General features: G+C 45.3%; 1 protein-coding gene across 1 annotated transcript in view; it reads left to right on the plus strand.

Annotated features, from left to right (window-relative positions):
• Positions 1-13,197, plus strand: part of LOC127581248 (uncharacterized) — a 195,530-nt gene that overhangs the window by 96,774 nt on the left and 85,559 nt on the right. Inside the window, exon 8 of the mRNA XM_052035449.1 lies at positions 4,168-4,242. Within this exon, the coding sequence (XP_051891409.1) occupies positions 4,168-4,242 (75 nt within the window). The remainder of the gene's footprint in view (positions 1-4,167; positions 4,243-13,197) is intronic.

A 13,197-nucleotide genomic window follows, 5' to 3' on the forward strand; every position in this document is an offset into this window, starting at 1 on the left:
AGCAGTTTTGGGTCCCATATCTAAGGATGTGCTGGCATTTGAGAGAGTCCAGAGGAGGTTTACAAGAATAATGCCGGGAATGAAAGGATTAACGTGTGAGCAAGTTTGATGGCTCTGGGCCTGTCCTCACTGGAGTTTAAAAGGATGGGGGTGGGGGAGAGGGATCTCATTAAAACCTACCGAATATTGAAAAGGCCTGGATCGAGTGGAGTGGAATGGATGTTTCCAGTAGTGGGAGAGTCTAGGACCAGAAGGCACAGCCTCAGAATAAAAGGACATCCTTTTAGACCAGATGAGGAGGAATTTCTTCAGCCAGAGGATGGTGAATCTGGAATTCATTGCCACAGACGGCAGTGGAGTCCATGTCATTGGGTATATTTAAAGCAGAGGTTGATAGGTTCTTGATTAGTAAGGGTGTCAAAGGTGATAGAGAGCTCGCAGGAGAATGGGGTTGAGAGGGAAACATAAATCAGCCATGATCGAATGGTGGAGCAGACTCAATGAGCCGAATGGCCTAATTCTGCTCCTGTGTTCCACATGAATGATAGAGAAATGGAGGGCTATGTGGAAGGGAAGGGTTAGATAGATATTAGAGCAGGATAAAATATTGGCACAACATCGTGGGCTGAAGGGCCTGTACTGTGCTGTAATGTTCTGTGTTCTATGTCTTATAGTACTCTCTAATCCAGGCAACATCCTGGTGAACCTCTCCTGCACCCTCTCCAAAACCTCCACATCCTTCTGTAATATGGCAACCAAAACTGCACATAATACTCCAAATGTGGCTAACCAAAGTTTTATAAAACTGCAACATGACTTCCCAACTTTTATACTCAACATCCCGACCCATGAAGGCCGGAGGGCCGAAAGTGGGGGGGGGAGTTGAGGGAAAGGGAACAAAGATAGGAGGACCAGAGGAGGATTGGAAGGGGGAAACAGCCCACCAGAAAGGAGTGTTACCTAAAATTAGAAAGTTCAATGTTCGTATTCCAGGCAGAATATGAGGTATTGTTCTTCTAGTTTCAAGGAGATGTCTGAAGCAAGTTTTTTTTAACAGAGTGGTGGGGGCCTGGAATGCACTGCCAGGGGCTGTAGTAGAGGCAGATAGCATAGGAGCATTTATTGGTATTGGTATTGGTTTATTATTGTCACTTGTACCGAGGTACAGTGAAAAACTTGTCTTGCATACTGATCGTACAGGTCAATTCATTACACAGTGCAGTTACATTCAGTTAGTACAGGGTGCATTGAGGTAGTACAGGTAAAAACAATAACAGCACAGAGTAAAGTGTCACAGCTACAGAGAAAGTGCAGTGCAATAAGGTGCAAGGTCACAACAAGGTAGATCGTGAGGTCCGAGTCCATCTCATTGTATAAGGGAACCGTTCAATAGTCTTATCACAGTGAGGTAGAAGCTGTCCTTAAACCTGGTGGTACGTGCCCTCAGGCTCCTGTATCTTGTACCTGATGGAAGAGGAGAGAAGAGAGAATGACCCGGGTGGGTGGGGTCTTTGATTATGCTGGCTGCTTCGCCCAGGCAGCGAGAGGTAAAGACAGAGTCCAAGGAGGGGAGGCTGGTTTCCATGATGCGCTGGGCTGTGTCCACAACCCTCTGCAGTTTCTTGCGGTCCTGGGCAGAACAGTTGCTGTACCGAGCCGTGATGCATCCAGATAGGATGCTTTCTATGGTGCATCGATAAAAGTTGGTGAGTGTCAAAGGGGACATACCAAATTTCTTTAGCCTCCTGAGGAAGTAGAGGCGCTGGTGAGCTTTCTTGTCCATGGCATTTACATGATTTGACTGGGACAGGCTATTGTAAATGGAGTTAGAGCAGAATCTGGCCACACAGTCATGAGTGTATAGGGAGTAGAGTAGAGGACTGAGGATGCAGCCTTGTGGGGCACCAGTGTTGAGAATAATTGTGCCGGAGGTATTGCTGCCTATCCTCACTGATTGCGGTCTGTTTGTTTGAAAGTCAAGGTTTCATTTACAGAGGGAGGTGTTGAGACCTAGGTCTCGGAGTTTGGTGACAGGTTTGCTTGGGATTATAGAATTGAAGGCAGAGCTGTAGTCAATAAACAATAGTCTAATGTAGGTGTCTTTACTGTCCAGATGCTCCAGAGCTGAGTGTAGGGCCAGGGAGATGGCATCCGCTGTTGACCTGTTTCGGCAATAGGCGAATTGCAGTGGGTCGAGATTGTCTGGGTAGCTGGAGTCGATGTGTGCCATGACCAGCCTCTCAAAGCACTTCGTGATGGTGGATGTCTGAGCCACTAGTCATTGAGGCATGTTACCTTGCTTTTCTTCGGTAGCGGGATGATAGTGGTCTTCTTAAAACAGGTGGGAACCCAAGATTGAAGCAGGGAGAGGTAAAATATGTCTGCAAATACTTGTGCCAGCTGATCAGCACAAGATCTGAGCACATGGCCAGGGACACCATCTGGGTCAGATGCTTTCCTCGTGTTCACTCTCCAGAAGACTAATCTTACATCCTCAATGGTGACCATGGGTTCAGTTGCATTGAAGGCTATCAGAGTGGGTGTTGACAATCCACTTTGCTTCTGTTCAAAACGCTTGTAGAATGCGTTAAGCTCATCAGGAAGCGATGCGCTGCTATTAACTATGCAGCCTATCTTCGTCTTGTAGCCTGTTATGGCATGTAAGCTCTGCCATATCTGACGGCTGGTCTGGGACTCTATTTTGAGTCAATATTGCCTCTTGGCATTCCTGATAGCTTTCCGAAGGTCATATCTCAATTTCTTGTACAGATGAGGATCACCAGATTTGTGTGCAGCAGTCCTCAACTTCAATAGGGAGTGGATCTCCCGGTTCATCCATGGTTTCCTGTTTGGGAACACCCGTATCGTCCTCTTCGGTACACAGTCCTCAACACATTTGCTGATAAAGTCTGTGATGGTGGTGGCATACTCATCCAGGCTGGCAGCTGAGCCTTTGAACATGGACCAGTCCACTGTCTCAAAGCAGTCACGTAGGAGCTCATCTGTTTCCTCAGACCAGCACTGCACGACTCTCTGTACCGGATCCTACTGTTTCAGTTTCTGTTTGTATGCAGGGAGAAGGAGCACAGCCTGGTGGTCAGATTTCCCAAATTGAGGGTGAGGGGTGGCTCGGAAGGCATCTTTGATGGTTGTATAGCAGTGGTCAAGTGTGTTAGTGCCCCTGGTGGAGCAGGAGATGTGCTGGTAGTATTTTGGTAACACACTCTTGAGGTTGGCCTGATTGAAGTCACCTGCGATAATGAAGAGGGTCTCAGGGTATCCTGACTCAAGGTTGTTGATCGTGGAGTATAGCTCATTGAGTGCAGGATTCATGTCCGTCTTCATTTCCCTCACTAGCACGTGGCGCAGGTAGCAATCCAGAGATTACTACCCTGGAGGTCCTGCTTCCTAACTTCTTCGCTAACTTCCTATATTCATTCCTCAGGACTTCATCGCTATTTCTACCTCTGTTATTTGTGCCAACGTGCACTATGACTTCTGGCTGCTCACCCTCCCCTGTGAGAATGCTCTGAGAATGTTGTGCCTAACTAATTAAACTCTGAGATAGGCACATGAATATGCAGAGAAGGGAGGGGTGTGCAGGTAAGAGGAATCAGATTAATTTGGAATAAAGGCAGGCATGCCCATATTCTACAACCTCATGCCATGATTCCCTTTCCCTATGTTAAAGCTTTCCTGATTGCTGCATTAAAAGTTTAAAAAAAAACCTTTCTTAATTTCAGAACATATCAAAATGATTCACAACTAGTAAAGTACTTTGTTGATGTTTAGTTATGTTTTAATGTGTTAATAATAGTGTTCATAGGCTCTTTTATATTGCTGTTCATTAAGGCAAGTACCAAAGATAGAGTTATCAACAAAACATCCTGTATTGAAAGTAGATAGCACTTAGTTGACAGCAGGAGCTGTACGTCAGAGTGTTAAGAAGCTTACCACATGATACACACAGTTCTTAAAGGTACATTGACATTTCCAAGTTAGCATTTCCATCGGTTAATCCCTCAATCATATATCTTGATACAACCTATGCCCTTTTTTTTGGTTAAAGTACAGGATTTATAACACGGGAAATGAACAAATTAAAGGTAATAAAGAGCCCAAAACATGAAAGCTATTCAGATTGATTTCTTTTGTTTTCCTCTTTAGAGAGCAAATCCAGGGAAGATTTACTGAGAGGATTGCAAAGCCTTCTCCGTCCAGTGATCAGTACTCTTTTTGTAGGTGAGTCTGGAGGACTTAAATGATAACTTTTTGGTTTTCATGCATTACATTTTCTGTGAGTGTTTTTGAAGATCAAGGAGACTGCCAGTGTTCTTGACTACTTCACCTGTCGGAATTACACCCAGCTGAAGCTCCTGACTGACTGCATTAAGGAACTGGAGCTGTAATTGGACTGTCTGGGATGCTGAGAGCATCATAGATAAGAGTTTTAGCAAGGTGGTCACACCTAAGGTGCAGGCAGCAAATAGTTGGGTAATCACCAGGAAAGGTAGAGGGAGCAGGCAGATAGTGCAGCATTCTCCGTGGCCATTCCTCTCAGCAACAAGTGAACCCCTTTTGGATACTGCTAAGGGGATGACCCATCAGGGTACAGCAAAAGCAGCAGCCAGATCAGTGGCACTGTGGCCAGCTCTGAGGCTCAGCAGAGAAGGGTGGTCAGGAAGGGCAACAGTGATAGGAGATTCAATAGGAGCACAGACAGAAGATTCTGTGGCCACAAAAGAGATCAAAGGATGGTGTGCCTCCTGGGTGCCAAGGCCGAGGATGTCACAGAGTAGCTGCAAAACATTCTCGAGGGAGAAGGTAAGCAGCCAGAGGTCATAGTGCACATTGACACCAACAACATAGGTAGAAAGGTTGATGAGGTCCTGCACAGTGAGTATAGGGAGTTAGGAAAGAAGCTGAAAAGCAGGATCTCAAAGGCTGTAAACTCTGGATTACTTCCAGTGCCATGTGCTAGTCAGGGCAGGAATAGAAAGAGAACAGATGAATGCATGGCTGAGGAGCTTGTGCAGGGGGCAGAATTTCAGGTTCTTGGATCATTGGAACCTCCTCTGGGGCAGGGGCAACCTGTACAAGAGGGACGAGTTGCACCTTAACTGGAGGGGAACCAACATCCTGGTGGGGAGGTTCACTAGTGCTACTCGGGAGGGTTTAAACTAGTTTGGCAGGGGGACAAGAACCAGAGTATGAGGTCAGAACGTGGAGGGATTAAGAGGAAGGTAGATGTCATGACCAGTAAGTCTGTAAGGAAGGACAGGCAGGAGCAAGGTAATAGATAAGATGGGACAGACGGGTTGAAGTGTGTTTATTTTAATGCTAGAAGTATTAAGGGTAAAGGTGATGAACTTAGAGCATGAATCAGTACATGGAACTATGATGTTGTGGCCATTACAGAGACTTGGTTGAGAGAGGGACAAGACTGGGTGCTTAATGTTCCAGGGTTTTGATGTTTTGGGAAAGATAGAGAAAGAGGTAAAGGGGGCTGGGGGAGTTGCACTATTAATTAGGGACAATATTGCAGCTGCACTCAGAAGGCACATAATAGAGGGCTCATCAACTGCTCATCAACTGAGTCTATATGGGTAGAGCTCAAAAATAAGAAAGGTGCAATCACTCTGATAGGATTATACTACGGACCTCCCCCCCACCCCCCCCCCCCCCAAAGTAGCCTCTGGGACATTGAGGAACAGATATGAACAGAAGGCAAAGAGTGGTTGTTGAGGAGTCATATTCTGAGTGGAGGTCGGTGACCAGTGGTGTACCTCAGGGATCTGTACTGGGACCCTTACTATTTGTGATTTTTATAAATGACCTGGATGAGGAAGTGGAGGGGTGGATTAGTAAGTTTGCGGATGACATGAAGGTTGGGGGTGTTGTGGATAGTTTGGAGGGCTGTCAGAGGTTATGGAGGGACATAGATAGGATTCAGAGTTGGGCTGAGAAGTGGCAGATGCAGTTCAACCTAGATAAGTGTGAAGTGGTTCATTTTGGTAGGTCAAATATGTTGGTGGAATATAGTCTTGATGGTAGGACTCTTGGCAGTGTGGAGGATCAGAGGGATCTTGGGGTCCGAGTCCATAGGACGCTCAAAGTGGCGGCACAGGTTGACTCTGTGGTTAAGAAGGCATATGGTGTATTGTCCTTCATCAATCCGGGAATTGAATTTAGGAGCTGGGAGGTATTGTTGCAGCTATATAGGTCCCTGGTCAGACCCCACTTGGAGTACTGTGCTCAGTTCTGGTCACCTCACTACAAGAAAGATGTTGGAAGCCATAGAGAGGGTGCAGAGGAGATTTACAAGGATATTGCCTGGGATGCGGAGCATGCCTTATGAAAGCAGGTTGAGGGAACTCGGCCTTTTCTCCTTGGAGAGACGGAGGATGAGGGGGGACCTGATTGAGGTGTATAAGATGATGAGAAGTATTGATAGGGTATATAGTCAGAGGCTTTTCCCCAGGGCTGAATTGGTGGCCACAAGAGGATATAGGTTTAAGGTGCTGGGGAGTAGAGATAGAGGAGATGTCAGGGGTAAGTTTTTTACTCAGAGAGTGGTGAATGTGTGGAATGGGCTGCCAGAAATGGTGGTGGAGGCTGATACGATAGGGTCTTTCAAGAGACTGTTAGATAGGTACATGGAACTGAGTAAAATAGAGGGTTATGGGTAAGCCTAGTAATTTCTAGGGTAGGGACATGTTCGGCACAGCTTTGTGGGCCCAAAGGCCTGAATTGTGCTGTAATTGTTCTATGTTCTATTAGGGAAAGGTGCAAAAACAACAGGGTTGTTGTCGTGGGTGACTTCAACTTCCCCAGTACAAACTGGGATCTCCTTAGTGCAAGAGGTTTAGGTGGGGCAGAATTTGTTAGATGCATCCAAGAGCGTTTCTTAAATCAGTATGTGGATAGTCAAGCAAGAGGAGGACCTGGTATTGTAAAATGAGGCTGGCCAGGCGACTGACCTTTCAGTGAGAGAACATTATGGAACAGTAATCACAACTTCTTAAGTTTTAAGATAGCTATGAATAGGGATAAGTATGGACCTTGTGGGAGAATGTTAAGTTAAGGCAGGGTAAATTACGAGAATATTAGGCAGGAACAAGGGAGAGTTAATTGGGAACAGCTGTTTTTGGGCCAGTCCACATCTGACATGTGGAAGGTGTTTAAAGACCAACTGCACATAGTACAGAACAGGTATGTTCCAGTAAGAAGGAAGGACAAGGCTGGCAAGATAAGGGAACACTGGATTATGAGAGAGATGGTGAATTTATTCAAGAAAAAATAGGAAGCAGATGTAAGGTTTAGGAACCTAAAATCAAACAGGGCCCTTGAGCATTATAAAGAAACTAGAAAAGAACTCAAGAAGGGAATTATGAGAGCCAGGAGGGGCCATGAAAATTGGCAAGTAGGATGAAAGAGAATGCCAAGGCATTCTATATGTACATTAAGAGCAAGACGATAACCAGGGAGAGGGTGGAGCCACTCAAGGATAAAGGAGGGAACATGTGCTTGGAGGTGGAGAATGTGAATGAGGTCCTAAGTGAGTACTTTGCATTGGTTTATACTAAGGATAAGGATGTGGAGGATAGTGAGATCAGAGTGGAGTGTGCTAATATGCAGAATCAGAATTAGGTTTATTATCACTGATATGTGTCATGAAATTTGTTGTTTTGCGGCAGCAACTGTAAGTTACAAAAATAATTAAATAGTGCAAAAGAGGAATAATGAGGTAGTGTTCATGGATGGCTCAGAAATCTGATGGCGGAGGGGAAGAAGCTGTTCCTAAAATGTCGAGTGCAGGTCTTCAGGCTCCTGTGCCTCCTCCCCAATGGTAGTAACATGAAGAGGGCATGTCCGGATTATGAGGGTCCTTAATGATGGATACCGCCTTCTTGAGGCACTGCCTCTTGAAGATGTCCTCGATGGCAGGGAGGGTTGTGTCCATTGATAGAGCTGGCTGAGTCTGCAACCCTCTGCAACCTCTTTCGATCCTGCGCATTGGAGCCTCCATACCAGGCGGTGATGCAACCAGTCAAAATGCTCTCCACTGTACATCTGTAGAAATTTGCAAGAGTCTTTAGTGACATACCAAATCACCTCAAATTCCTAATGAAGTAGATCTGCTGGTGTGCTTGCTTCATGATTGCATCAATGTGTTAGGCCCAGGATAGATCCTCTGAGATGTTGATGCCCAGGAACTTGAAGCTGCTCACCCTTTCCATTGCTGACTCCGCAACAAGGACTGGAGCGTGTTCTCCTGACTTCCCCTTCCTGAAGTCCACAGTCAATTCCTTGGTCTTGCTGATGTTGAGTGCGAGGTTGTTGTTGCGACACCACTCAACCAGCTGATCTATCTCACTCCTGTATGCCTCCTCGTCGCTATCTGAGATTCTGCCAGCAACAGTGGTTTAGGCATTTTGAAATAAAGAAAGAGGTAGTGTTGGGTCTCTTGAAGAATATTAAGGTGGATAAGTCCCCAGGCCTGATGGGATATACCCCAAGTAATTGAGCAAGGCAAGAGATGAGATTGCTGGTGGCTTGACCAATATCTTCGTGTCCTCTCCAGCCACAGGCAAGCTCCCAGAAGACCGGCAAGTAGATAATGTTGTTCTGTTATTCAAGAAGAGAAATAAAGATAATCCTGGAAACTTATAGACCAGTGAGTCTCATGTCAGTGATCGGGAAGTTACTGGAGAGGATTCTTAGGGATAGGATTTATGAGCATTTGGAGAACCATAATTAGGGACAGTCAGCATGGCTTTGTGCAGGGCAAGTCATATCTTACAAACATGATTGAGTTTTTCGCGGAGGTGATGAAGGTGATTGAGGGTAGAGCTATGGATGTTGAATATGTGGATTTTACTAAGGCGTTTGACAAAGTCCCATGTGGGAGACTCATCCAGAAGATTGAGATGCATGGGATCCATGGTGACTTGGCCGTTTGGATTTGGAATTGGCTTGCCCATAGAAGATAGAGGATAGTGGTCAATGAGACTTACTCTGGCTGAAGGTCCTTGACTAATGGTGTTCTGCAGGAATTTGTACTGGGACCTCTGCTGTTTGTGATATATATATAAATGGATGAAAATGTGGATGGGTGGGTTAGTAAGTTCACAGATGATTCAAATGATAGTGGCATTGTGGATAGTGTAGAAGATGGCCAAAGGATACAGCGGGATATAGATCAGTTGCAGATCTGATCAGAGAAATGGCAGATGGTATTGCACTTTGGGAGATCCAATGTAAAAGGACAGTACACAGTTAATGGTAGGACCCTTAACAGCGTTGATGTACAGAGGATCTTGTGGTCCAAGTCCATAGCTCCCTGAAAGTGGTTGCTCAAGTTGATTGGGTAGTAAAGAAGGAGTATGGCATGCTTGCATTTATTAGTCAAGGCATTGAGTTCAAGAGTCAGAAAGTTATATTGCAGTTTTTTAAAACTTTGGTTAGGCCACATCTGGAATATTGCATTCAATTCTGGTTGCCCCATTATAGGAAGGATGTGGAGGCTTTGGAGAGGGTGTAGAAGAGGTTTTACCAGGACGCTGCCTGGATTAAAGGGCATGTGCTCTGAGGAGAGTTTGGACAAACTTGGATTGTTTTCTCTGGAGGCGAGAGGTTTAAAAAGAAGACTCCCAGCCATATCCAGTGGGCAGTGTTCAGAGCGGGCAGTGGAGTGAGAGGGAGCAGAGTGGTTGGGCTTTGGCTCAATGGGCTTGGGCGAGAAGAGGCGAGATTTATAGAGTGAGGGCAAGTTACTAGTTTATTTATTTTAGTGACATTAGACAGTGCCATAGCAGTATGCATCTGGGATTAGTTTTATGTTTGGAGTGCCAGATGTGGGGACCCTGGGAGACTACCAGCTTCCCTGAGGACTACCTCTGTGCAAAGTGCATTGAGGTGCAGCTCCTCAGGGATCGTGTTAGGGACCTGGACCTGCAGCTCGATGACCTTTGGCTGGTTAGGGAGAGTGAGGAGGAGATAGAAGCTATAAGGAATTTGTGGAGAGTACCTCTGTGGCGATCCTCCTCAAAAAATCGGTATCTCATTTTAGATTCTGTTGGAGAGGATGACCCGACAGAGGAAGACCATGGCAAACGGGACTTTGGCACCATACCTGGTGCTGTGGTCCAGCGGGCAAGGAGAAATGCAGTGGTTATTGGGGATTCTCTAGTGAGGGGAACAGATAAGAGATTCTGCGAACCTGACAACAATACCCAGATGATGTGTTGCCTCCCTGGTGCCAGGGTATGGGATATCCCGGACCGGGTCCAGAATATTCTGAGGCGAGAGGGTGATCAGCCAGAAGTCTTGGTACATGTAGGTACCAATGACATAGGTAGAAAAAGAGAGGAGGTCCTCAAGGAAGATTACAGTGAGTTAGGAAGGAGGTTGAGTAGCAGGACCTCCAGGGTAGTAATCTCAGGATTACTACCTGTGTCACGTGCGAATGAAAGTAAGAATAGCAAGATCAGGCAGATGAATGCATGGCTGAGTAACTGGTGCAGGGCAGGGCTTCAAATTCTTGGATCATTGGCACCTTTTTTGGGAGAGGTATGACCTATTCACAAAGGATGGGTTACACCTGAACTCCAAGGGGTCCAATATCCTGGCGGGAATGGTTAATATAGCTGTTGGGTAGGGTTTAAACTAATTTAGCAGGGGGAAGGAAACCAGGATGTTAGGGTAGAGGAAGAGGTATATAGGAACAAGTCCAAGACAGTGTGCAGTGAAGATGGTAAGAAGGACAGGCAGGTGAAAAGACAGGATAATTTGCTGAACAATAGAGATACAGTGAAATTGGTAGCAGATACTGGTCTAAATGTACTATATTTAAATGCACGTAGCATTAGGAATAAAAAGGATGACCTAGTGGCACAGCTACAGATTAAAAAATATGACATTGTGGCAATCACTGAGTCATGGCTTAATGACGGATGTGATTGGGAACTGAATGTCCAGGGGTACACAGTGTACTGGAAAGATAGGCGGGTAGGCAGAGGGGGTGGTGTGGCCCTGATGGTTAGTAATGATATAAAATCAACAGAGAGAAGGGACATAGGGCTAGAAGGAGTGGAATCCTTATGGCTGAGAAATGGCAAGGGTAACAGGACAATAATAGCAGTTATATATAGGCCCCCTAACAGCAGTGGGGATGCGGACTATAAGTTACAGCTAGAAGTAGAAAAAGCGTGTCAGAGAGACAAAGTCAAGATAATTATGGGGGATTTTAAAATGAAGGTGGATTGGGAAAGCCAGGAAGGCAGTGGATCTCAGGAGAGTGAGTTTGTGGAGTGTCTACGGGATGGCTTTTTGGAGCAACTTGTTGACGAGCCCACCAGGGGATCGGCTGTTTTGGATTGGGTGCTGTGTAATGAACCTGAGGTGATTAAGGAACTAAAGGTAAAGGAACCATTAGGAACCATCAACGATCACAATGTGGTTGAGTTCAGTTTCAAATCTTAAAGGAGAAGTTGATATCAGATGTGTCAATATTTCAGTGAAACAAAGGAAATTACAGTGGCATGAGAGAGGAACTGGCCCAAATTGATTGGAAAAGTAAGCTAGTTGGAGGGACGGCAGAGCAGAAATGGATGTAATTTCTACAAGAAATAAGGAAAATGCAGGATAGATATATTCCAAGAAAAAAGATTACGAATGGAAAAATGGCACAATTGTGGATAACGAGAGAGGTGAAGACTAAAATAAAAGCAAAAGGGAGGACATACAAGGAAACAAAAATTAGTGGGAAAACAGAAGACTGGGAAACTTTTAAAAACTTACAGAAAGGAACTAAGAAGGTCATTAGGAAAGAAAAGATGAATTATGAAAGGAAGTTGGCAGATAACATTGAAAAAGATACCAAGAGTTTTTTTAAATATATGAAGAGTAAAAGAGAAACACGGGTTGATATAGGACCAATTGAAAATGGTGCAGGAGAGATTATAATGGATAACAAAGAGATGGCAGAGAAACTAAATGAGTATTTTGCATCGGTCTTCACTGTGGAGGACATCAGCAATATACCAGATAGTCAGGGATCTCAGGGGATAGAACTGAATTCAGTTAAGATTACTGGAGAGAAGGTGCTTGGAACACTAAATGGACTAAAGACAGATAAGTCTCCCGGACCGGATGAGGTGCACCCCCAGGTTCTGAATGAGGTGGCTTTGGAGATTGCGGAGGCATTGGTGATAATGTTCCAGGAATCAATAGACTCCAGATGGTTCTGGAGGACTGGAAGGTCGCAAATATAGTTCCGCTGTATAAGAAGGGTGGGCGACAGCATAAAGGAAATTACAGACCTATTAGTCTGACATCAGTGGTGGGAAAGTTATTGGAATCGATCCTCAAGGATGAGGTTATGGAATACCTAGAGGTGCAAGGCAAGATAGGCCCAAGCCAGCATGGTTTCGTGAAGGGAAGATCCTGCCTGACCAACCTATTGGAGTTTTTTGAGGAAATCTCAGATAGGGTGGATAAGGGAGAGGCTGTGGATGTTGTGTATTTAGACTTTCAAAAGGCCTTTGACAAGGTGCCGCACAAGAGGCTGATTAATAAGATGAGAGCTCATGGGATTACAGGTAGGATAACAGAATGGGTGGAGCGTTGGCTGGTTGGCAGAAAGCAAAGGGTGGGAATAAAGGGATCCTGTTCTGGTTGGCTACTGGTTACTCGTGGTGTTCCACGGGGGTCGGTGTTGGGGTCGCTTCTTTTTACTTTGTACATTAATGATTTGGATGATGGAGTAATGGTTTTGTGGCTCAGTTTGCAGACGACACCAAGGTAGGTGGAGGAGTAGGGAGTATTGAAGAAACAGGAAGGTTGTAGGGAGACTTAGATAGTTTAGGAGAATGGGCAAAGAAATGGCAGATGAGATTCAATGTTGAGAAATGTGCAGTTGTACACTTTGGGAACAGAAATAAATGGGCAGATTATTATCTAGATGGGGAGAAAATTCAAAGTACAGAAGTACAAAGGGACTTGGGGGTACTCGTGCAGGATACCCTAAAAGTTAACCACCAGGTCGGATCGGCCGTAAAGAAAGCAAATGCTATGTTGGCATTCATTTCGAGAGGTATAGTGTATAAAAGTAGGCAAGTGTTGATGAGGCTCTATGGAGCACTAGTGAGGCGTCATTTGGAATACTGTGTGTAGTTTTGGGCCCCATATCTTAGG

Source organism: Pristis pectinata, chromosome 21 (assembly GCF_009764475.1).
Source record: "Pristis pectinata isolate sPriPec2 chromosome 21, sPriPec2.1.pri, whole genome shotgun sequence".
NCBI lineage: Eukaryota > Metazoa > Chordata > Chondrichthyes > Rhinopristiformes > Pristidae > Pristis > Pristis pectinata.